Source organism: Branchiostoma floridae, chromosome 16, assembly GCF_000003815.2.
Source record: "Branchiostoma floridae strain S238N-H82 chromosome 16, Bfl_VNyyK, whole genome shotgun sequence".
Taxonomy (NCBI): domain Eukaryota; kingdom Metazoa; phylum Chordata; class Leptocardii; order Amphioxiformes; family Branchiostomatidae; genus Branchiostoma; species Branchiostoma floridae.
The window spans coordinates 2,093,430-2,110,187 of record NC_049994.1 but is presented as its reverse complement, the minus strand read 5'-3'; the positions used below and the strand labels follow the sequence as shown (position 1 = coordinate 2,110,187).

At 40.5% G+C, this 16,758-nt stretch overlaps 1 protein-coding gene across 1 annotated transcript; it reads left to right on the top strand.

Annotated features, from left to right (window-relative positions):
• The first annotated feature begins 5,827 nt into the window (after positions 1–5,827).
• LOC118403440 (mitochondrial fission factor homolog B-like) lies at positions 5,828–15,111 on the top strand. Its single transcript, XM_035802156.1, has 5 exons — positions 5,828–6,013; positions 10,477–10,614; positions 11,581–11,701; positions 12,453–12,690; positions 14,713–15,111. Exons 2-5 carry the CDS (start codon positions 10,516–10,518, stop codon positions 15,032–15,034), a joined length of 780 nt encoding a protein of 259 aa, XP_035658049.1. The 5' UTR covers positions 5,828–6,013; positions 10,477–10,515; the 3' UTR covers positions 15,035–15,111.
• The last annotated feature ends 1,647 nt before the right edge of the window (positions 15,112–16,758 follow it).

The window sequence follows — 16,758 nt, the reverse complement described above, 5'->3', positions numbered from 1 at the left end:
TGGTGACGACCCCGGGTATCTGGACGCATAGGGACACACAAACATACACACATATACACACACACACACACACACAAACATACACACAGATACACATACACACACACAAACACACACGCACGCACATACACATACACACACACATACATACATACATACACACATACACACATACATACATACATACGCATGTTTATTACCTGTACGAGTATTGCAGGTAATAAAAAGAGCATTGGTTTTATATTTGATGTGCTGGTAAGGTATGATGAAATATGGAAATGTGTTTGCGCCACTCCGTTATTGTAATCTTTATAGGGCTGACGTCACAGTTGAGTTGCGTGGTAGGGAGCAAAAAATGGGAATTATAGTTCCTACTTAAAACCTTTGAAAATGATCCTTCTTTTCTTTGGGAATTTTTGCCCAACCTTGAGGGGTTTTTTTTGCTAGAAGTGATAGCTAGGGTCTGATCTTTCGTATTTTGGTCAAAATTTCTTCAGTTGACCAGTTTTGATGGCGTAGTGATAGATCTGAGTTGTTGTGTCCAGCGGATGGCTACAGGAGTAAAACTGGGTCAAAGGTGAGGTTTGTTTACTTGAATCAGCTGTGCCGAGAGTTTGAGGTGGTTTACACCCTGTTTTCTTTCCATATTTAGCTAGTATACCCTTCTGACTTTCTGGTGGAGAAGAATTTTTGAGATTGAAATAAAGGTAAGTACTTTTACAATGTCTTGTTTCAGGGCTTCTTATGCTGTGTGCCAATGGGGAGAATCAACTGTCATGTCAGCCCTGTATATCACTCCCTGTCCCTGCCTTTTTCAAATTTGTTTACACAATCTCTCGCTGGCTGGGGTTAATTACCCCTTCTTAGAAAGTACTAGTATCTAGATTCTATCACAAAGCGCCGTTAAAAAAAAACGTTCCTCACCTTTTCTGGGTCTTTTTCTCTCAAAGCTTCCTACGTTTGTAACGAAGGTGACGAATTGAGTATGACCTGTTATTAGTTACTGGATTAGCGACAGAAGCCGTATCTAAGAGAGTACTTCTATCGCCTTAAGGGGTGACCTGCGGTGTGACTGCTTCTTAATGATCATAATGACAAGAGAACTAAGAACCAGTCGAACCGCAATTAAGTCACTCTAAAACCCATTCTTTTAGGTTCGACTTTTGTCGTGAACCGATTTGACCCCGTTGCATGGGTACGGTGTAAACAACTACCTGTTGTGCAGAAAACAGACCTCAGACCTACTTAATGTTTATACTTTTTCACATCTTCAGGTTTCGCCCAGTACAACCGGTACCATGTAGATAACATTTCTTGTATTGCAATATAACAACGAACGTTATGGCTTTCGAAACATAGGCGACTTTTTGGCCAGTTTATTTGTGCATAGATCTCTGCGGTTTGACTGGATTATGAAACAGCTGATCTTTTTCACGAACGTTCGAAAAACCGAACGACACACTCCGAAAGTTACCGGTGTGTACTTTGTGTCCCCGTACTGTTAATATAAGTACTCTAGCCAAGCTGTGAAAAGCTGTATACGTGTTAGGAAAAAGTTGCAATAAAAGGGTCATGATTCGTATGCTTATTATCATAAGTACCTCCATATGCACGTCATCCCATGGAGAACTTGGCGTCACAGTCTATGAAGTTGTTATCCAGGTTGTGTGGAAGAGAAAGCAAACCCAACATTTCGGAAACAATTTCACAGAATGACCCTTTCTCACTCCAGCAGTGACGTCAGGAAGACACCACTTTTGCAGGAGGGTCATTCTGTGAACAAGGTCGACGGAGATCGACCAAAAATTTAGGGGTAAGTCCCTACATTATCTTCGTGTTGGAAAAGAAGTTTAGCAATTCTCTATACTGTATTCTACCAACACAGATGAACTCTCATGCTAACTCCTTCCAGACTCATATAAAAACATTGATATCTAAATACACTAACGCCAATAAACGTATTTTTGCATGCTTCGTAGACTTCCGTAAAGCTTTCGATTATGTTTTGCATGAACGACTGCGGTACAAGCTACTCAGATCGGGGAAAGGCGCCGGTAATTTCTGCAATTTAATCGAATCGATGTACTCCAACCCACAAACCTGTGTCAAAACGACAGCTGGACTTATATGTGTACACCTTTATTCATGGTAGATAAAGATGTCCGGCAAGAATGCACCGACCCTTTATAATATGCACTTGATCGACAAGCTTAATGGCTTCTGTATGAAATGGAAGGTCCAAGTGAATCTAAAGAAAACTAAAGTTATGGTTTTCAACAAATCATCAGGCCGGAAGAACAGCGAAGAACATCAAATTTTCCCTTGGCGTAGTAAATATCCCAATCACAAACTCATACACTTATCTAGGCTTGATTTTGTCCTCGTCAGGAGTTTATTGAAAGATCCGCCATATATAATTGTCAAGTTTATTGCAAATTCTTGCCCGTGGGCTAATTGCAGTTAACATAAAAAGATTCAAACAAATGTACACGATACAAAATCACAAGTGTCTACTCTAGTCTAAAGCTAGTAAAATCTAACTCTAGATCCTGGGTTAATGGGTTCGACTCCTTTTTCGAAGACAGTGGAAGACGAAAGATCCCACCTTTTTTATTATGGGTGGGTTTTGTGATGTTAGATGGAGAACTGATTTCTTTTTGTCAGTGATAATAATAATCAGCGCACATCCATTACAGATGGAAAGGGGCCGCTATAAACAGCTCCCTGGCCACGAGAGATTATGTACATATTGCTTACATATTGCTCAATAAATGCAGTGGAAAATGAAGTACATTCTATTTGTCAGTATACACACTATCACGGAAGCTGAAAGAAACAGATTATTTCAAACAGTTGCCACAATTTCACCGAGCTTTTACCATCTACATATTTCTACTATACGCAAAAAAAATCCAATCATTGTACAAAACGTGGGATAGTTCATTAACCACTGCCTGCAAAAAAGAAGTGAAACACGACAATATTTAAATAAATACATTGTATCATATAGCTGATTAAACCCTAGTGTTATTTATCACACTATTTTCTTCTCTTAGTCTTTGAGACTGTACATTAGCCTTTGGGCATGATTTTGCAAATAAAAGTTAAAACAACAATTATTATCTCATTTGAAATACCACAGGGGACTTACCATTTCTATTCGGAGGGGTGTGAACTGCTTCTACCCTGTAAAAGGCTTATGCTTCAGATTTTACTTGGCACAATGTGGAAATAGTCGACAATGGAAAACAGTGACAATTGCAAAGATGTTTGGATATTCACCCTATAGCTTGTTGGGGTTGGGGGGGGGGACCTACATTGTTGCCCTATGCAGAAATGTCCCCATACACGATACAGCGAATCAATCATTATTCTTTACATCAGATTTTGTCAATACATAATAAAAGTCATTATTACATTACAAAGTCTGTAATACCTCCATTCTTCAGATATCAATTATTGAAAAGGTTAGGATCTTAATTATTGAAAAGGTTCTTCAAATATTAATAGGTATTGACTGTCCATGAAACTTCATACAGATATTTGCCGTGACGCGTACTCGAATCCAAAATGATTTCTTTGGAGATTATTTGGTCAAATGAAATGACGGTACGGAGGTACGTAAGACATACAGGGTTTAATGTATATTGGAAGTAAGTCAATAGAGATTAATTCATATAGGGATTAATTCATATTTTGCCACAGGTTTAAAACACGGTCAAGTCTCCTTATTTCTGATAAACTATCAGTAATAATCCAGCAGCAAAGCGTAAAGCCGAATTTACACATGCGTATATATTCCGTATGAGGTCCGTATGAAATTCGTAGCCACTATTAGCCGGCTCCACGGGTCCTAGGTCGCTGGAAAAGTAGCTGAAATTGGAGAATTATAGACACATACTTATAACATGCCAAATGAGTTATCTGGTTGAGGAGTATGGCTTGCGACTCAGCTAACTCCTCTGACATGTTATCTGGCTATATTTGTCCAATTTCGATTTTTTTTACAGCGACTTGTGGAGCATATTAGAGGCTAAAACGTCCATACGGACCTGTATTGAATATATAATTTTACGCACATGTAAACCTACCTTAAAAGAGATTCCCGAATCAGCCACTGCGGTCGAAGATTCGCGGAGGATCAAAAATCACCACAATGGACTGTCTTCTTCTTCTTTGGATACAGGACAATATGCCGCTCGAGCCACATCAACGTCCTGGGGAAACCAGGTGCAGCAACAAACTTCACGCGCGCACTTCACTTCACTTCGAGTGAACCACCCGGAAAAAGGAATGTCGTGCCGCGTGGCACTAGTGAGAAATCTACAGTAACACGCACCGCTTTGTTCTTCTTCAGTGTCTGGTTATCAATCACACGCCAGTTGAGTACCACCCATTAACAACATACGAACACTGCATTGAACCAAGGCTTAGTTTAGGACAGGTTGCAACTGGGAGAATGTAGAAAAATGAGAGGCTACGCTCGTGGGGCGCGTTGGATACACCCAATCCCTCGATCTAGAAAGTTAAGCAACGTGCGGTCCGGACAGCTCTTGGATGGGAGACCGTGACCCAGAGACGACCGGATCCTGTAGGCGGACAAAATAATTCCACGAAATCGTCTTTCGGGAGGGACGTAAAATGGGGGTCCCGTGCTCAAACTGAGGCGCCTCGACCACGTAAATCGGCCTCCTTACCCAAATATTGGGTACCTACTGGGCGCAAATACACCCGATAATATTATCATACATATGATTGTTAAATTCATATGACAGATGAGCTTTACGCAAATATACATTTGGGCAGGGGCATACTCTCCAGGTGTATTGATATACAACAACGCTGGTATTCATCAACAATGGGATCCGTATATGTGTCTTTTATCTCGAAACAGACAACATTGCCACGCACGCTGGCTTTGTCCACCCCAATAGACAGTGCTTTGGGTGCATGATGCAACGTTCAATGATCAAGAGTACGCCGCGCCAAAGGGCGGTTATAGCGGCTATATAGATACAGATACAGATACAGATACAGGTAGAGGTACGCGACGCGTTTGATCATGGAAGCCTGAAAAATTACTCAGTCTAGAAATGCTTTAAGCAAAAACGGTGTAGTGAAAGAAACTATCTTAGTCTTATCTTTGAAGTATTTGGAGGAACAAAACACGTATAGCTATGCGCTGCTGCCATAGTTTAATAAACGTTGAACTTGAATGGTTAGCATGCCTTTGGGTGTTTACATGTCTTACATTTGGCTGGGACGATCTACTATTCTCAGACAACGTTAATACTACAAATTTATGTCTTTCCCTTTTGCTGGCGTGGTCTTTTTATTTCTTCTCTTATCAGGATCCAATCAGAACTTAGAGCTCATGACCTCAATATTTTGAAAAGCGGCCTGTAGGCGGATTTGAGTTTCATGAATAAACAAAGGTTCAAACAAACAAAATATTACATGTATAACTGCATATTGTAAATTGCAACCGTTTATTTCTTTCTTGTTTTTCTACTCGGACACAATACCATCATAGGGCGAGCCTAGTGGTATAGTATGATTATGTTAATGACCTGATTCAAAAACCAAGTATACTAAAGATTTTTTTTTTGTACTCGAACACAATAGGGCGAGCCTAATATTATGTGTAGTATGTGTAAGTAGCTTGAAAAAAGACAACGGGGAAAACATTCTTAATTTTTGTAAAAATGTTGTCTTGCTGGTTATCGTTACTTTTAGTATTTCGTGTAACAGTATGCCTATTACATTTAGCCCATTACATTATCATTATCATTTTGCAGTGCTACATCAAATCGCTAGGAGCCGCTTGTCACTACGTCTCGCGTGAACTTACGAGATTTCCTTCCCAAAATGGCGGATGAAATTTGTCAGGAAGAGACGAAGTGACAACCTTTCTGTCTTTTCTAAATATTCTCAGCAAGAAAGCTCACGTAACAGTTTGTCACCAAGTTGTCGTGTCAACCAGAACATATTTTGAAGACTGAGAGCAGAATTTGTAAGTAGAACCTTAAGCATATTAACAAAATACGCCAGAAAATTCGTAGCCTGGGTACCATACTCCGCGGTCGGCTTTGGGGAGCTTTACCCGGCACCGACCTGCTTCTGTCAGCCTGTCTGATTAGCTGCCCTTTGAGATTTCGCCGATAGAGCTTGTAGCCGGCCTTTTGAGTTTGGAGACTGGATCCACAGGGTGGGACTTTTATTCAATACGGGCGGTCACCCCTACACCGCCGAGCGCCTCGATGGTATGGTTCCCAGGCTAGAAAATTCGTAACAATTTGTCAGTAGTAAATAATTTACGGGTTTTCATGAACATAATTTGGCTTGTCATATTACTTCTGTAAATTATTTCTTGAATTCAGGCTGAAATATATGCGGTTGTTTTTGGATGTTATTCTATCATACGCACGACTTCTCTATCAAAGAGATAACCCATGTGTCAAAGTCAATATCTTGCTTTCATAACCTTGAAGTTGAACTTTGGAGTAACGTTATACGCCCATTCCTCGTTAAAGGGGCAAATTGCTGTCGCACATAAGCAGCGGGCCACAGTTTTCTTTAAAGACACAATGACTACGTATTTTGCCCTTTTCCGTTACAAGTACATGATAGTAATATGCTAAGCAATGTTTTCCCACCATTGTTAGTTGCCTTTTGGTCGTCCCGGGTAAGGTTTTGCTTAGAAACACGCTAAAAACACGTGTCGGAAATGCTATAAAGGTGAATATCGTGGCATTCTGGTAATGAAAAGACGTTAGTTCTTTAAATTTTCAGTCATAATTTACATCAACCACTTAGGCCGGCTTGTCACGTGTTGATGAACTTGTCCAGCAGACGACCTTTTTACGTCAGATGCCGTTTTATTCTTGTCGCCAACTTTTGTATAATTTACGTTACCGAACTTCTGTTGGGTGTAATTCGCTTACGAAAAGACATTTTCCGATAATGTTTTCACTGTTTTATCTGCTAAACAGTGGTGTTGCGTAATAAACAAATGACAGAACACATAAAACACGAATGTTGGAAACATGACTATAACCGCCAATCTCAGGCCGTTTGTCACTTTTTTGATATAATTTACGTTACCATAATAAGTCCCTTAGAATTATAGAAAGATCATTACTTTTGTACTCATAGGAAAGAATGCTCCCAGATAAGTAATTGCCTGCAGAGTTAATCTTTCCAGAGCTGTTTGTTAAAATTTTATTCATCATTAAAAGCATAAATATAATTTACGTCACCATATAATTTACGTTACCATTTTTTTTCTTCAACATGTCATCGGATGTTCAGCAAGAGCACATCAACCAAAGACGTATTATCTGCTGTAATGTTACTGTAGGTGGGCTTGGCTTGCCATAGAGTCACAATGCAGTCTGTTTATATGTTCCTGTTTCAGTGAATTTTACGATGCTGGGACTTTTCATTTCTCATAGGAATGTAGAAATACGAGGGGCGAGTAAGAACAGAAAGAAACAACAACCCCGACTCCCGGGATTCGAACCCGCGCCGAACCCGGGCAGCCGGATCACAAATCGAACGTGCAAACCGTTCGGCCAAAAGGCGTCTTCGGTTTAGCAGTCCTTGAACACCACTGTTGCACTACTCCCCCTTTTCTTTTCAAGATTCGTCCTCGAATCTCCGAGTTCGACATCCCTGTGTGGCACATACTAGCCTGTTACTCACAGGGCCGGCGTGGGAACCATTGTAGAAATTCAGAGGGGCGAGTAAGAACAGAAATAAACAACATCCCGACTCCTGGGATTCGAACCTGCGCCGAACTCGGGCAGCTGGATCACAAATCCAACGTGCAAACCACAACACCAAAAGCTCAAGAGCTGTTGGCGTGGTCAGTTTGGCAGCGCTAGAACCCCACTGTTACAGGGACGATGTTCAAATGATAAACCTGACATGCACCAACTTGGAAAGATGCGGGTGTTTATATTGATATCTGATGCTTTAATAATCAACATTACACGGAATGTATAGTACCAAGTTGAATAAATGTATATTGGGTTGGACTGAACCAAAATAAACCCCTGTTGTCAAAGTAGACTCATCCAAGTTTGTCGTCATTTTCGCGCGCTTTTTGAAGATCACACGACTGGAATGACAGAAATTCATGCTCAACACTAACTGATGAAGTAAGGTACGTTTCAAGCATGTTTGTCTTAAATAGCAACAGAGATTACGATCAGCTAATTATGAAGGTCAATGTAGTCAAGATTCGTGTCACAGAAATATTTCTCGTTTTACACAGTGGACCCCTTTATATAAACGTACAGACGGCGGTAAATCAGCGACACTATTTACGCTAGCGCCACGTTATCTACATTGAGGACTTGTCATTGAGTTATAAGCTCCATGATCAAAAGCATATGGGCTGCAGAAGTTAATAGCTAACTTAAGTTAAGACTTCACTATCATTAGATGTTCCGAAGTTTTCACCTTTGCTTGTTTAGGTTGGAAATCTTGTTAATTAGAAGCAAACTACTCTTTCAACCAGTCGTGACTGCACAGAATTGATGCACAGAATTGTTTTACATGGACAGACACATGGTTCAAGGCAGAAAGCTATTTGTGAAACCAATCCCACTCTATAAAGTCAAGATCTATATAACGCTGGGTTGTCATGTAATCATGTGGCATTAGTATAAAGGGACAGGCTGCCAGGATAACTGTAGAACAGACTGCCTTTACACATGCAGCTCTCTTTTGGAAAATTCACTTAAGGGTTAATGACCCGCCCCGAGGTGTATATGGTGTCATAACGCCTGGTCCTTTGCTATAACCACCGAATAAAACCACCGATGTGAGCGAAGCGAACGAGGTGGTTTTATGAGCATCGACACTGGTGCCGGTGTCGATGCAAATCGACACCGGTGCCGGTGTCGATTCATTCTGACCAATAAGAGGAGCGAAACCCACCTGCCTGGCCTGGATCTTTGTGTTACGGCGTCATAACCAACGTGGAACGGGGCCTTCTGATTGGTCCGCGGCGCCTGGCTATATGATAATGTTGTTTATAGCCTTGCTCATCAACAAAAGCCTTGTTATACACATATTACACAGTTCTTTCTGCCGGTATTATTGAACCACACGATATAAGGTGTATGGATGGACATTTTGTTAGGTAGCACATTCATTCTATATTGATGTGACATTGTGTTTGTTCCACGAACAAAGATTGTCCTGACATTAAAAAATGTTTTATAAGAAGTGCGATAACTGGTGTTTAGTTTGTTGTCCTTCCAATATCGAAAGCTTGTGCTAGAAAGGCCCAGTCCATCTGGTGCATGTTGCCATCGCATCATGTCCTGCTATTCCCAAAGACTTGATTAAAGGACGCGAGGACGAAGCGGTTCTGACCTAGAGCATGTGATTGCGTGAATCCTTTGTTACTTAGCATGTATTTAAATAGACCCCGCCAAGATAGAGACCTTGCATTTCTTGGGTGTCTTTCCGCAGAGTCCGGGTGGGTATAGGACGAACAAGATTATACGGGTATTCCGGATAACAAAGATACACTTTTTTGCTACTCTGAGTTAGCAACATGAAGATAAGAGGTCCAGCATTATAGACGAACATGACCTGATCAGTTCAAATAGAGCCAGTATGTACACTATTCGGCTTTCCTCCAAATGTTAGAGATTCTGTAATTTACGTTACCATAGTTCATTGGCATTTACCTGTAGAATAGATATCGCCTGCTTCCAACCATTTTCATAAATATATTCTATCGCTCTTATCCCATCCTACAGGGTGAAAATTAAGGAGTATTAAACGGTTTGTCTTCATATCAGAAAAAAAATCATTTATTTACTTTTATACAAATGTAGCAAACTTAATAGCTAGTAATTTTGATGATTATTCCGAAACAAATGACACGGCGGTTAAATATTTCTCATTGGCGTGTAATTTGAAGGTTTGGGGTTGGAAAATTCGCTAATTTGGCTGTTGTTGATCCACTATTACTTGCTGGAACATTTCTCTGTGTAGTAATATGCTCTTTATTACGAAATTGTAGGAAAGATGACATGGCCTACTAAAAATCAAATATCTCCAAAATTAAGCGTGTTAGCACCAGACAAAAATAGCAAAAGATAGTCGATATAAGTGGTAACAAGTTCATACCAGCAGGTAAGCGTTTTGGACAACTTTATTTTTTACAATTTTCTACCTCCAATTTTCCCAGTTAATGAGGAATGGGCGTATAACGTTTAATAATCGATTAGACATAAAAGTGGATAAAGTAGTGTAAGGAATTTTCCGTTTTTCCCTTCTGTAAAATTGAATATCAGCAAACATAAAGCCATTTACAAATTGCAGCATCTAAAGAAGCCATATGATCAACATAATGACAGTTGTCTCTAAAGGAAGAAAGAAAGAAAGAATTTCCTGTATTCAACTACTAGTATTATTAAAGAGGAGATTTTGCCTTTCTTTCCTTTGTTCCAGTGACTGTTAAGTTTTGTAGGAAGCTGAAGTTGTTGTACCATGGCCAGTCCCACCAAAGCATTCAACCCTCCAGAGCAGGACCTGGACACACTGAGATACTCCTACAATGCAGAATACACGGCTGATATATCCACAAAGGTATGAATTCCTTAATCTCCAAGCAGATTCCTCCGGTGGCATAAAACAGTAACATATTAAAGCTGGGGAAGGACTTCAGCCGGCAGAGGGGTAAAATTGGCCACCGCACGTTTCGGGTGTTTGGTATCTAAGTCCTATATCAGCTTATCAGGAACTCAGCCAAACCAGTCGATTTCTATTTGTGGCCCGTGTTTATTCAACCTATGCTAAACTCAAGTAACATATAATACAATGTGTTTCACTTAGGACTACAACAAGTTACAGTTACAGGATACAGGTCTAGGATAATGACACAGAGATCTAAGTATATTTACAGAGAGAGTTGGTCTAACTAACTAACTAATACACAATCCAACAGAGGGACTAAGCCCTACTGTTACTGTTTTATGCCACCGGAGGAATCTGCTTGGAGATTATGAATTCCTCACCTGGTTACAATTACCTACTAGTAAGTACTGTAGTACAGTATATATTTTGTAACTGGGAGACTCTGGTTTAAAAAGTGAGGACGGCATCATGGTTTTGGCTGCACTATTAAAGGGATAATAAAGAAATGGGCATCCTGTGTTCAAGGAGGGACCTTAACTTAAGCAACTACTCCCTGCAATTTTAGTACATATAAAATGTACCCTGCTACAGAAACTTGCTGTTTCTTGCCATAAGAAGCTATGTGAGATTAAATAGCATGACTAGCTGTAGGTTAGTATCCCTTTTTCTTCTTCTTCTAATGCAGTATCCCTTGTTACAGAAAATGGGCATGCAGACACACTTGTGGATAAAAGGAGAGATGTCCTTTTGTGCTTTAAGCTAAATAATCAGCCATATTATTATTACACTATTCCCACTACATGTATGTAGAAAAGGTGTCATGCTTCACCTCAATAGGGGATAGCTGCTTTGTCTTTCTTAATCTATTGATTACATCATGAGTATCTAAATGCAATGTATTTGTTTTTCTGTGTGAAGATGAGGGTCCCAGACAAGATCCAGGTTGCGGAGGGAGATGAGGGTTATGCCGCCCCGAGCAGGGACGATTCGCGAATGCTTCATCACAGCATGGACGTGCCAGACCGCATCATGGTCGCAGGTACGGTATAAATCATTGCTGAAATACTGGGTGCATATGCGCATTTGTGCTCCTAAAATTTGGGTTGGTGCACCTAATATTTTGCTGTTTAGTGCACCAATACATTTAGATACTTAACTACTGTAAAACAGAAACTTTTGCGGTGGTTTAATGTCGGCAGTTTTCGTGGTGGCCGCTTCACTGCGAACTTAAAACCACCGCAAACATTTTTCCTTGGCAGAAAGAGACTACAGTGCATGATGCTATCGTGAACCATAGCGAAAAGTCCCTTTTCCTGCTACTGCAAAATTAAATCGCTGCGAACTTAAAATGCATTTACAGTATGTAAAGTTAGTATAACTTTGGTCAACTATCAGTCACTGATCTAACCGTATCTACCCTCTGAATACATAGTACAGTATTACTTTTCCACCATACGGTGTTATATGATACATCGCACAAAGAAATGAACGAAATTCAATGCTAAGAAATGTATTTTTAAATATTTGTGTACCTTTAATGTGGCAAGTACCTCAAACATTTCATTATAGTGAGTCTGACATAGTGTATTGTAGTACGTACATGTAGCAAGAAGGGGTGCTGTACTAGTAGTTGGCACAAGCAGAAGAAAGAAGGAAGATGTTCGCAGTGGTTTTGAGTTCACGGTGAAGCAGCTACCGCACAAACCGCAGACATAAAACCATACGAAAGGTTTTTGCATGTGCAGTATTTGTATTCCTCTGTACAAGTTATGCTACTGATTTCTTTACAGGAGAAGGACAGTACAAAGGACAACACCAGTCCCCCCGGACCCTGGACCTAGACACCATGCTCCCCTCCCAGCCCCCTCCCGTCAGCCTCCAGACCCCCCCTCGCACCCTCACGCTAGAGGAACACCTGGACAGTCTGGAGATCGAGGAACGCCCGCGGTCCCGCCCACGCACGGCCAGCGGGAGGAAGGAACCCCTTACCAACCGTGGTATGCCCAACGGGATCGCGATTCCTGAAAGGTACTGTAATTTATTTGTATTGTATTTAAGGGGAAAAGGGATGGTTAAAATTCACATTTAAATCAATTTTCGAAATACTGGGTGCATGTGCACCCAGGTGCACCCAAAATTGGAGCTGTGCACCCAATTATTTTCTGTGCGTGCACAGGGTGCACCCAAATATTTTCTAAGGTTTATGTATGTAAAGATATTAAAGTATACAGTAGTATACATCATATTCTTGTTAGAAAGATAATAAAAATGTCTAGCTTGATAGCTTGTAACTAAGTATTATTATTATTAGGTTATTACTTAAATTTAAGTGGTGCGCCCAATTTTTTTTTGGTGCACCCAATTTTTTAAGCAGGGTGCACCAGTGCACCTAATCCCAAAAATGAATTTCGAGCCCTGATTCTGTAGTACTGTACTAATACATTAGAAATGCGTATTAGTGGTGTTAGGAATTTGTGGAGAAGAGGTTGTGGAAAACAAAAAAGCTACAAAGATTTCAATATCTGCATTATCATGAAAAACTGTGTCACTGATAAAATACTTCTGCTCTATTTAACCTTCATCCTGAAACCTACCCACTACAGATTCACTAGCCAATGCAGAGTTCAGGGGTGCCTAAGCATTTGCACGAACCCTATGAAATTCGTACGAATATTATGTGATACACATGAATCACTATGCGAAAACGCACGAATATTATGAAATTTGCACGAATCACTATGCAAAAACGCACGAATATTATGAAATTCGCACGAATCACTATATGATTCCCACCAACCTTATGAGATTTGCACAATCCTTATGCAAAAACAGCGGCCGGGAGGAGGCATGATTTTGAGCGCTTCTACCCGTGATATTTATATTTCAAGGCATGGAATGGACATTTACCGTCGCAAAGATGTATTTGATAGCCCGTGAGCTACTGTTTTGCTTCTTTTCGGCTTGTTACATCGTATTTTCCGTCGCCGCCAATCAAAGCCGCCATCTTGAAAGTCCCGCTCCGTCTGTCACGTGACCCCGGCAGTGGTTGCGTAATTTCGCATAAGGATCGTGCAAATCTTATAAGGTTCGTGTGAATCACATAGTGATTCGTGCGAATTTCATAATATTCGTGCGTTTTTGCATAGTGAATCGTGCGAATTTCATAATATTCGTACGTTTTCGCATAGTGATTCGTGTGTATCACATAATATTCGTATGAATTTCATAGGGTTTGTGCAAATGCTAGGGACCCCTGGTGTTAGAAGCAACAGGCTACCTTAACAGGCCAACAATTTAAGGATGTGCAAAAGATGATAAAAGATGTCAGTTTTGTATCTAACCCTCTTGCTGCTACCTGGCCCAGTACAAATTTGGCAAAAGACTTTCATAGCAAGGAAAGGAATGATTTAAGACTGGTAAAGATAGAGAAAACATCATGTAAGTCTACATGTAAGAAAGATTTTGTACATTTCTAATATAAAGTTGTAATATTTCAATGCTGCAAAAATCTTGGCTTGTGTGATGCGTGGGCTATAGATACAGAGATGGACACCACTCCTGTACACAGAAAAGTGTGGGATGGATTTCAAAGCATCTGTTAAAGGGGTATTCCACTCCACATGGGAGTGTTATTTTCCGATAGATATTAATTTTAGGAAGTAATAAATACATACTACTTCACATCATACGATAAAGTACCCAGTTACTCCACCTGCCTCAAAAGCATTCAGTCTTCTACTAAACTCCCCAAGTACCCGCTAATTGAATTAATCCTATGGTTGAATACAATGCAAAATTTTTAGGTAAGGTTACAAAGCTAATTTCAGGGGCGCTAAGATTAAGAAAAATACGTCTTGTTATGTGTTCTTTGATATCTTGTGAACAATTGAACTTCTTGGTGTGCTTAGCGCCCCTCCTTTATGCCGAAATTATTCACGATAAAAGAAGTGTCTACACGCATAGGGAATGCATTGGTAGGGTCTGCATGGGTTTAGTGAGTGTCATATTGTTTTACAAAACACACATTGCAAAATTTATCCCAAGGTGAATTCAACAAAATTCGGCTGATTATGTATTCATTGACACATTATCTATTGGAAAACATCACCCCCTTCTGGAGTGGAATGCCCCTTTAATTTTTTCTGTTTCTACTCCCAGTGATGCGGCGCCGGCCCTACCAAACATGGACGCCGTGACGCCCATGGCGGAAGACGAAGTGGAGGAACTCCGACGCCAGCTGTCCAGAGTCGGGAGGCGACTACGGATCCTAGAGGACGAAAACGAGCAGCGAAACCAGCGTGAACTCATCCTGTACTCCGTAACTCTGGCGTTCTGGCTGATCAATGCCTGGATGTACATCAGGAGAGACTAGAGGGGGGATAGAGTTCAGTTCAGGCCACTTCAATTTATTTTCTTGGGTTTTGGACATTTTGAAGTACAGTCAAACCTGTACAGTGGAAGCCAGTTAATTGCACGTCGGATAAACGCACACTTCGGTCAATTGCACGAAATCCAAAAATCCCGTGGCGCTGCGGTCCAACTGGGTAACTTCGCATTATCGCACACGCCGGATAATTGAACGGGATTTGCCGGCAAATTGGGTGTGCAATTAAGCGGCTTCCACTGTATAAGTGACCACTTCTACTCCTGGCCAGTGGGACCTCTTACAGTGTGGTCCCTTGGATAATTTTTCCCATTGACTTAAGCATTAAGGATATTGTCTATAGTGACCACCTGTGTACAGAAACTGGATTTTTCTGGGTGGTCTTCTTGAACAGGTTTGTGTTCAGAAAAACTTGTCTGTAGGTACCACGACAGGTACTTACATTGTAAAAACAATGGTCAGAGTAGATCAGTGGTCACTATAGACAGGGTTCTTCATGTTTGTGTCAATGGGAAAAATTTGGTCACTTGTACAGGTGGACTTCAAGAGTTCAGAAAGAGCTCATGTTAAAAACATAGGGCTTGGAGGAAGACTTGCATCTGACTCAGGGTTGTAGCCAGCACCTGTACTTCAGTCCTTTGAAGGAATTTTGCAGCTGGGGACTGAAAAAAGTTTTCCCCATTCCGTCCCATGCAACAGACAAAAATTGGTATGTAAAGATATAAGATGCCATTGAACAGCTTAGTCTACAAGCAAAATTTGCACCTCAAAATGCAGGAAATAGTGTTTCAGAGGGTCTTGATTTAAAAATTTTCTGGGACCCAGACCCCCTAGAAGTGACGTGCAACGTCACGCCATGCCTTCAGTGCTCGATAGAATTCCCATTCAAAATCAAGGGGACTGAAAATGATTTCAGGCTGGCTACAACCCTGATCTGACTACATTCACTCCCTGGTACTGTGTGTATAAAGGTACATGCTTTAGAGTTTTAATGTTGATCTTGGATTGTATACGCTTGACATCCCAGTCAAGGGGGGAGGTGGGAGGGCAAGGTAGACATGAATATAGAGAGCTGTCTCCAGACTTGTCTTTCCCTTGCTGTAGTTAGTCTTTGAGTATACTGTAAATGCATTTAAGTTTGCGGGGATTTAATTTCTGGGTGGCGGGAAAAAGGACTTTTCGCGGTGGCTTTAAGTTCGCGGTAACACCATAGCCTGCGGTCTAATACTATAATAGAAAACTGTTCGCGGTGGTTTTAAGTTCGCGGTGAAGTGGTCACCGCAAAAAACGCAAACATTAATCCACCGCGAACATTTCTGTATTTACAGTAGTACAGCATTTGTCCGAGAACCATCAAAATCTAATTTTTGTGGCCTAAGAAGTTGATATGTAAAAGTTAATGAATAGGAAATTAGGACATTACATCAACCATGGATGACATACTATTCTAAGATTACAGATGAATTTATTTCTGAAACTCTTCTACAAACGTATCTCGCAAAATGGTGGGTACAATCTATTGTGGCATTTTTGATGCAGCAAACCAACCAACAAAAAAAGTTGAGATTGAAAATCAGTGCATAACATTTGAATAACAATCCTTACACAATGTATATTATCAAATTCAATAATTGGAAGTCCTTGATTATGGTCAGAGCAAACAATACATGATAATTTGAACTTTATACAATTGCACATCACTCTATTGTATA

Bases quoted from the DNA above. Each gene is read 5' to 3' on its own strand.
- LOC118403440 (XM_035802156.1), top strand. From the start codon at position 10,516: ATGGCCAGTCCCACCAAAGCATTCAACCCTCCAGAGCAGGACCTGGAC. The intron at 10,615-11,580 runs GTATGAATTCCT...TTCTGTGTGAAG, and splicing joins CGGCTGATATATCCACAAAG to ATGAGGGTCCCAGACAAGAT. The intron at 12,691-14,712 runs GTACTGTAATTT...CCCAAGGTGAAT, and splicing joins GGGATCGCGATTCCTGAAAG to TCAACAAAATTCGGCTGATT.